Source organism: Silurus aristotelis, assembly GCF_946808225.1.
Source record: "Silurus aristotelis genome assembly, chromosome: 6".
Classification (NCBI taxonomy): domain Eukaryota; kingdom Metazoa; phylum Chordata; class Actinopteri; order Siluriformes; family Siluridae; genus Silurus; species Silurus aristotelis.
The window spans coordinates 23,136,699-23,146,311 of NC_139579.1; the positions used below are offsets into that span (position 1 = coordinate 23,136,699).

General features: G+C 38.9%; 1 protein-coding gene across 1 annotated transcript; it reads left to right on the forward strand.

The window, feature by feature from the left end:
• The first annotated feature begins 737 nt into the window (after positions 1–737).
• bmp4 (bone morphogenetic protein 4) lies at positions 738–7,607 on the forward strand. The gene is made up of 4 exons (XM_083544183.1): positions 738–995; positions 4,105–4,224; positions 4,854–5,209; positions 6,521–7,607. The coding sequence occupies exons 3-4, from the start codon at positions 4,861–4,863 to the stop codon at positions 7,378–7,380; spliced, it is 1,209 nt and encodes a 402-aa protein (XP_083400309.1). The 5' UTR covers positions 738–995; positions 4,105–4,224; positions 4,854–4,860; the 3' UTR covers positions 7,381–7,607.
• Positions 7,608–9,613: the final 2,006 nt, after the last annotated feature.

Sequence of the window (9,613 nt, forward strand, 5' to 3'; positions counted from 1 at the left end):
TGAGCAACACTTGTTAGAGAACTAGGGATCTCAAGGATATTTAATTCCAGAGGTTGTATTTTTATGATTTCTATATTTTGTGTTATGCCATAGCAGGCATGTTCTTTGTTAAAGAGAATGCATTTACAACATGATTTGAATTCTAAGGTATATATAAGAACCTGTAGTGCTTTGGTTTGAACAGACTCATCACTTTTTCTCTTTGCATTTGATGGAGTGGGCATTACATTTTAATGGTGAAAAAAGATCCCTATGGCCATAATAATACATGATCATTTATGAGGAAAGGTGTTTTTGAAAGTTATTTGGAAACGCAAAATACCTGCAAGCTGTTTTGGCCATTCTCTTAACGTCCCTGCGTCTCTCTGTGTTTGTGTGTGCGTGCGTGTGTGTGCGTGCGTGCATGCGTACGTGCGCGCGCGTGTATATTGAACCTCTAAGCCGTAAGCGCTGAAGGCATTTTAATAGGCTACATGTGGCGGCTGGTGCGTCACCGATATATTACAAAAAATATGACAAGTTCCGCCGTCAGATCTTTGAAAGACACAAAAATGGGGGCATGTTACAGTTGTAATAATAAAACGGTATGATTTTTTGCTCTGTTCTCCGGGGATCCTGGTGGATGTAGGGGGGTGGACGGACGAATTTAGGTGTTGGGCTGCGTGCGTGTGTGTGTGTGTGTGTGTGTGTGTGTTTGTAAGGGGGGATAGGGGAGGAGGCGGCTACATAAAAACTCCAGGCAACATCAGGCGCGCGACCAGAGTGGCCGTGATAAACGTGTGATGAACTAGTGGAGATAGGAACCGAGTGTCTATTTGGTCTTTTCACCCAGGGACCTAATGGACTCAGCTGTGTCCGTACGTATAGAGGGACTTTTTTAGGAATAATAACCCAGAGGCTTGCCGATTTCCTATTTTTTTGCGCTGTGACTCTGTGGAAAGCGCCTTAGCTCACTTCACTTGGTGTTGAGGACACGCTGCGCGCATCTACCCATGGTGAGTTCTCTCCACAATCTCACGTGTACTGATGTGTGTGATATTCTATCTCCTTCCCAGCCCAGGATCATTTTCCGTGTGTTAAATTTTCGCATGTCATGCCATTTCAAACGTGCACTAGTTTTTCATTCATTTCCAAAAATGAAAGGTGTTTGATCAGCTTTTGTTTGTAAGCATCTGCATGCAAGTGCTTTTCTTTAGATGCATCAAGCTCTATGATTTCATTCTACATTACAAGTCTGGGTAAAGACGTGGACCAGGATGTTTTCTGCATAACATTCAGTTTATACTCCACACACCTGCCCGCTCTCTCTCTCTCTCTCTCTCTCTCTCTCTCTCTCTCTCTTACACACACACACACACACACACGCGCGCGCTCAAGCCGGAAGAGACGCACGAAGCGCTTAGTTCAATACTTGAGTCTGTTTTCAGGCGAGCTTTAATTGGTAATAAGTTAATTAATATTATATTTCGTCCAGTCTTTCTGATTCTACAATAAACCCAGTGACACATCATCAGCCAGTGCATTCATACACAACGGGGGAAAATACTTTTAAGGACTCGCGCGCATTCGTAAAAATAGTTTGTTGTTTTTGTTGAAATGCCAAACCCACTGGCGGCAGATGCTGCTTTATCGGTCCATGTGGTTTTCTCGTTTAGAAAAAACTTGCAGGAGAAGATGCGAACTTTAATAGCAGACCCATAGTTTAGACCTCGTGCTTATCGTATTATCACAATGTTTTGTTATTCGGTGTATGCATGTAAAGAATCTTGTGCGCAAAAGTTTTTGCCTCTACCTATTCATTTTTAAAGGGTTTCTACATTGCGCAAAGGTGGGTATGGGGAAAGGGTGGGGGTATAAAGGCTAAAAACAGAACATAAGCAGGTTTCAAAACCGGATCAGCATCAGAGCTCTGACTCGGTAATAAATCAACTCCAGGGAGCCTGACGTTGCCAAACCGAAATGTTTGGTTTTTGTGTATTTTTGTCTTTATATATTTTAGGAAACGTAAAGCTATAGTAGAACAATAGGGAAGAGCGAGATAAATATAGTGGTCCACAATTTTAGTTACAAGCAGAACAAACAGGAAACTACGAATTCCTCTGATGACTTTTTATTTTTGTTAAAATTATATATTGCCTTAATTTCTATTTTATTTATTTATTTGAGTTCATTTTGCATTTTGTTTTCTTTATTTTGATTGGGTGATTAGTGTGTATTTTTCATAAACCTATAATACAAATTTATGTAAGGTATGATTAACAGAAACACTTGCAAATATTGTGTGTTGCAGAATGTTGACAAAATGAAGAATTTGGAAAGTAAATAGAGTGAAACATTTGTATGCGTGTCAAAACTTTTTAATCAGCATATACATTGGAGAAAGAATGTTATGAACTTGTTATTCACCGTTCATTTTGTCACTGTTTTAATGGATTTTGGATTATACATTTCCAGCTGACCTGAACAACCTAACAACTCCAAGGCTTGTTAAACATTATACATCTGTACACTAGAGCCTGAAACCAGGAGACGACACAATACAAGCTTCTTGGAGCTGAAGAGGGTTCGGGAAAGATCTGAATGAAGTGTGACAGAGATAAAAAAAAAACAACTAAAATTGGCTTCTTACTATTGTTTGTCTCCCCCCCCATCCAAAGTTCTCTGTCAAATTCCTCAGGAAACACATCTAAAGTTCCATGTGCATAGTGCACTCTCATTAAGTCAGGTTAGGGAAAGTAAAGTCAAATGCTGTGAGGCCCACAGGACTCTGCCAAACCAGAGGAAGCAAGCTGTCGAAGCCAAATTGCACCATAAGCTGCTCTCATTGCAAAAGAGCTTGCATAGCTCTTCTTTATCCTCAAGCACATTCGCATAAAATCCTGTAAATATTTTGGACAGTGCACATTTGGTTTTCAAGCAAGAATTTGTGGTCTGAACATACTCCAGGTGCGTGTGTGTTTTAACACTATGTGGTGATGTTTAATTCATTGTAGCTTTTTTTTTTTTGCACTGATAAAATGGAACACCAGAGGTTATATTTTGAAATTATTTGACTTTTTAAGATTTTTCAAAACATTTAACTTATTATGCTTCCTGGCAACTGGTAAACTGTAGAATATTACTTTACTTACAGAGTGTAGTATATTGATATCCCTTACCCCACCTTTCACATGGGACACCAGTTTGATTAAACTTATCTTTGGAAAGTAAAACCCTATGATCAAACACATATGCAAACCCTATCCAAGCTGCGCACTGTAACGACTAAGCATAGCGGGTCAGACAAGGGTCACCACCATGATCTGGATCCAGAATCATTCCCTGATTGCTTGAAGAACAAGCAAATGGAGCAATAAAACATGTTAACAATTGTGTTCTTATCACACATACACACACAAACCCTGCTGCGTTCTTGTTGTTATGCATCATTTCTTTTGTAATGATTGGGCTTGTTTCAGTAGAACAAAATCTAGAAAGATGACAAAATGCATGCATTGCTGCTCTGACCCATTTTGGGCCATTTAGGACAAACACTCTTAATTTTATTAAAACATTTCATCATTGTATTTATGACCAGTGATTACCCATAGACATGGCTATGCATATTACTCTGGTCAAATTGTCAACTGTGAACCATCTTCATGTTCTTACTGTTTCTATTTTCATCTTTGTCCAACTTATATAATTGTTTTGTCCAAATCTACGCTTTTACTTTATGCCTCCTTTTTATAGGTTTGCTGGGAATTATGTGCTGCACTTATGTGCTGCAACATAAATGAGATATAATTAGCTAGAGTGCATGATATGTGCTGACAAGTTCCCTTTGCAGGCCAATTTAGGTGAACTCTCGGCAGAAACGAGGATTATCAAATTGCCTTTGTGAGAAGTTACGAGAAGCAGTTTGTTCCTCTTTAACGGCTCCTTGGTACCTTGCTACCATGTACAGTGCTATTATGGAGCTTTAATTTTAATTTAATTGCTGTGATGAGTAATCTTGCAGGATTAACTGTCTTTTCATAGATAATGAAAATATTTCATAACTTTTGGGTGCATTCTTGTTAGATGGTGTGAAATTATCATTTTTTTTTTACCTTTATCTTTTAGGACAAGACTCTCTCCAGTCTCAAGCAGCCTCCCAGCACCACTTAGCATTTCCTTAAGGAACCCGTCCTGCATCGGCTCCCAACAAACATGGACTGTTTCCCCATGCCTTATTTTCTGTCGGTAAGTGGACCACACCTAACCAATCTTGCCATCTGACACAGCTGCCTTTTTAGGACTGAATTAACTATGTTTTCTAGAAATTTTAAAGCTTTAATCATTTCAACAAAAGAATAATAAATGCACCTTTTTGACATTTGTTCTAAAAGTCTGATATGTGTGGAACGTAGTCCTTTGTTTGGCCTTAGTCAGGTCATGCTTTGGGATCCTGCTTCTTATCGAGTTGGAATTAGCTCTGACCCTGAGGCTGCTCCTGTCTTTTTTGTCTAATCATCCTGCTGGGTGAGAGGGAAAGAAAATGTATGCCTCTTCAAATTCCATTCAGAAAGCTTTTGTCCTCTCTTTTGCTAGTACTTTATGTATGTTGTTCATAATAAAAAGAACATTGCATATGGGATGACTGACCTTTAAACAAGCAAGGCAGAGCAATTACCAACTTGTTAAAGTATTTTCACTGGGAAATTTTATATAGAACATCAAACATTTTGGGGGTGGTGTTGTTGACAAGTAAACATGCCTTAAAACATGTGCTTTTTTCTCTTTCTCCTCCTTCTTTTTGTCTATCTCTTTCCATTTCCTACTCCTGCTGTCCCTCCCCTCTTTGGTGTGTCTTGTTCTCAATTGCCCACCAGAGACAACATGATTCCTGGTAATCGAATGCTGATGGTAATTTTATTATGCCAAGTTGTACTGAGAGAGAGCAGCCATGCTAGTCTAATACCCGAGGAAGGGAAGAAAAAGGCACTGGGCAATCACCCGGGTCAAAGTCATGAACTGCTGCGGGACTTTGAGGCGACGCTGCTGCACATGTTCGGCCTGCAGAGCCGGCCACGGCCCAGCCGCTCTGCAGTGGTGCCCCAGTATCTGCTCGACCTCTATAGGTTGCAATCAGGAGAAGTGGAAGAAGCTGAAGGTCATGATGTCAGCTTTGAATACCCTGAGAAATCCACTAGCCGAGCCAACACTGTAAGAGCATTCCACCATGAAGGTAAGATGCCTTTTATGCTATTTCATGTGTTCCTTAAGAAATAAAAAAGTATATTTGTGTTTTTGTGAGTGATATTCATACACTATTTAGAGCAAACACTTATAAAAAATGCTCTACAGCAGCGTACCTCTGTCTTCAATTATGTGGATCTTTTTGAGGGATTGTCCTCAACATGCAATTATCTTTAATGCTACTCTGCAGACTTCTAAATAAAGTCCTGCTGCCAAATGTGTGGGCAGACAGAGTGCCCTGGAGCCTTGAAAAAACAAATGCACAGTGCCAAGGTGATAAAGGGGCACCAGCATGGCACCAGGAATACTAATTTTTTTGTCTTTTATTGATTTTGTTGGTAATATATTTTCTTGAATAAGATCAATTTAAGAGACCATATGTGCAGGAATGCTGCAGAGAAGAGTAAATAAAAAAGACTAGCAAAGATGTTTACCGTTGGGACTGCAGTCTTTAAGGGTAGCCTGTCTGACACACAGAGAGCACAAAAAAAAGCAGAATGCTTTTTGTTTAGGGAATTCCAGTTGAGAATTGAAAGAGGTGCATAATTCAGGTGCAAAATTATGCAAAGTTACTCTAAAAAAATATGCACCTAATGTCTTTGAAATAACAGTTCAGTTATTATTAAAGTATGCAGATACAACAGTATTTAACCAGTCTCTTTGCCATGCAATGCCATCTGAGTGAAAGGTTAATGATTATTCTGAATACCAGTGATAAATCTTTCTAGTTAACAAACTGCAGATTAAATTAAAAACACACAAAGATTAATGAGAAGCACCTGGCTAAATTCAGGTCCTGGGTGTGAAATAACATGGCCAGTTTGAACAAGAACATGGCAAGCAAAATATTCATTTTTGTACAAAATTAATCTTGCCAGAAATCACTCATGTTGTAGGATTTGAGAAGGGGGTGGTTGTAGATTTGTGTGATAAAGAAGTATGTAGTTAAATGTTAGTTGAATAAACCAGTTATGCTGTTGAAAATGTATATGTATCGCTTAAAGTGTATTTTGTGTCATTGGTCCCTGCATATATATTGTCTACTTTAAAATAACCGTCAGATTCCTTTATAGCATCTGATTCCATAGTCGTTTACAGGCAGATAAACACAATTTTTCATGGAAGTCTGTTAATAATGTTTGGGTATATAATGAGAGCGATTAAGAGCAGAAGGAGAATGCTACCAGAGCATACAAATTGGGGAAAAGTCTTTGCTTGAATTGCTACCCTTATTTGATATTTTCTAACCTTAATGATTGTATACATACTTACTTAACCTATGCATCTTGTCTCACATCAGAACACATGGAGCAAATGCCGTCAGACAGAACATACAGCATTGAGACTCCTTTGCGCTTCTTCTTTAACCTCAGCAGCATCCCTGAGGACGAGCTGCTTTCCACAGCAGAGCTGCGTTTGTACCGGCAGCAGATTAAAGAGCTTGGTTTGGAGTCCCAGCATGTGGGAAATGGAGATCTCCATAGGATCAATGTGTATGAAGTGCTGAAACCACCGAGGCCCGGGCAGCTGATTACACGTCTACTGGACACACGTCTGGTGAGCCACAACACCACCAGTTGGGAAAGCTTTGACGTTAGCCCGGCTGTGTTGCGTTGGACCCACGAGCGGTTGCCAAACCATGGACTCGCTATAGAGGTTCTGCACCTGAACCGAACACCAGGGCACCAGGGCAAGCATGTGCGGATCAGCCGTTCACTGCAACACAACTCAGAAGGAGACTGGGACCAACTGCGTCCATTGTTGGTCACTTTCGGCCATGATGGCAAAGGCCACCCACTGACACGCAGGACCAAACGCAGCCCCAAGCAGCGAGGCCGTAAGCGGAATCGCAACTGCCGACGACATGCGCTGTATGTGGACTTCAGTGACGTAGGCTGGAATGACTGGATAGTGGCACCACCAGGTTATCAAGCCTACTATTGCCATGGGGATTGTCCTTTTCCTCTAGCCGACCATCTGAATTCCACAAACCATGCTATTGTACAAACACTGGTCAACTCATTGAACAGCAATATTCCCAAGGCCTGCTGTGTTCCAACTGAACTGAGTGCCATCTCAATGCTTTACCTGGATGAGACTGACAGGGTAGTTTTGAAAAACTACCAGGAAATGGTGGTAGAGGGTTGTGGCTGCCGTTAACTGTGTCAAGCGTTAAGAAATGCTAGCGCAATGAAGGCCAAATCTAACGGGCCCATTGTATACCTAAATATTTTCACTTGGATGCTTATTTATAACGTTTATGTTGAGATGTTTGTTTGTCTCCTTATTGTTTCCTTGACCATATGATCATATATTTTGACAAAATATATATATTTATAACTACATATAAAAAAAATTAAATAAAAAGTGAGACCTTATTTTAAACATTAAGAAGCTGTACAACTTTTCATGGTGTATATTAGATTGTATAATGGTTTTTGAAAATGAGAAAATAGCAAAAGATTTCGCCCAATGTTAAGTATATATATATATATATATATATATATATATATATATATATATATATATATATATATATATATATATATATATATATATATATATATATATGTGTGTGTGTGTGTGTGTGTGTGTGTGTGTGTGTGTGTGTGTGTGTGTGTGTACTGATAGTATTTATTTCTTCATTTCTTCTGTACTATATACATTTACAAAAAGTAAAAAAAAAAAAAAAAAAAAAAGGGAGAGAGAGAGAGAGAGAGAGAGAGAGAGAGAGAGAGAGAGAGAGAGAGAGAGAGAGAGAGAGATGCTTAACATCCCAGCAAAGTTCCTATTTGAGCAGATGAACATATGCGACATATGCATAATTTCTGTGTGGAAAAGAGCACTGTGTGAAATGATCCATTAACTGATTTGTGTGATAAATCAGTTAAAGAAATCATCAAATGTACTTTTTTTGTTTGTTTGTTTGTTTTTACCACGTTTTATCCTAAAGTTTTAGACGTGATTTTTTTTTTAGATGTCCCCATAATGTGTTTTTAATAAATTGTGAACAAGACAACGTGACATGAAAATAATAATTAAAATATAATAAAACACAGTGGACAAGATTCAGACACGCCGGCTTTTTGCGAGTATCACCAGCCTTAGTTTTTCAGATCTCGCACTTCGTTTGCTTTTCCTTTATGAAGCTGTGATTAGAGGAGCTGATGAAGTGTGACTCCTTTACAAATTTGCCGACATGGCGGCTACGGCGTGATAGTCGCAGACGTGTGCCGAGACGCTGTCACCTCTCTCTGTGAGGAATCAAAGGTTAGACCGACTGTCTCCTGCTTTTGTCTCCAGCAGCTCCTGTCGAATGAAAAGAGACGCCTATCGCCCAACCTGTGGCCCCAAACAGACAATAGACTTTCTGCATCGCTTATTTACAGTTGGACGGCTATAAGGACTACAGGCTATATTCAGTGATAATACCGATGGCGGCGCTTTGAACTGACGGATAGTCGCGAGAGTGTAAAAAGGAGGCGGAGCTCAGGGAAATAAAGGCGCTTATCGGTGACTAGTTTTTTTTTTTTATAGGTACATTTAATAACCTCTAGATCAGGATTGATCAATTTGCAGTAGCATCAAACGCAGCAATGCATTTAGCAGCCCGAGCTGACAAAATTCAAATGAATGTGTCTTAGGCTGTTTATAGTCATTAACTAATCATAGGTGGATCAACACTAAGGTAACCTGGCACTATGCGGTCTTATGTGGAATTGGAAACCGAAATTCTCAGTACAAAATTTCATTGAAAACGCTGCTATATGTGTACAAAGCACGTTCGACACTTATTCAAAGCAGTTTTAAATCTGAAATATTTACCTTAATTTACATATTTCTTTCTAAAATTCAGGGTGTATCTTTTAAGGGTGTATCTTTTAAGTGTTTTGAAAAGGTAGGCTTTTGAAACATATAGCAGGCTTTTGCCTTATAAACACAGTGATTGATTGATATATATATATATATATATATATATATATATATATATATATATATATATATATATATATATATATATATATACTTTATTTATTGAAAAGATATTAAACATAATATTATAAAAAGCTAACCTCGCTGTTGTTCAGATGTCTTTTTTTTTTTTTTTTCAGAATTAAATACACTCGTAGTGTGAGATCTTTTATTATTGTATTTAGAGTTAATTTACCTGGCATTTTTTCATCAGGGCTAACAAAGACTGCACACCTCAGTAATGGTCTGGTTGGCCTGAGGTTGTAGATTAATTTTCTCTTTGAACATTTCCCCTATCTCTCTCTCTCTCTCTCTCTCTCTCTCTCTCTCTCTCTCTCTCTCTCTCTCTCTCTCTCTCTCTCTCACACACTCTTACACACACACACACACACACACACACACACACACACACACACACACA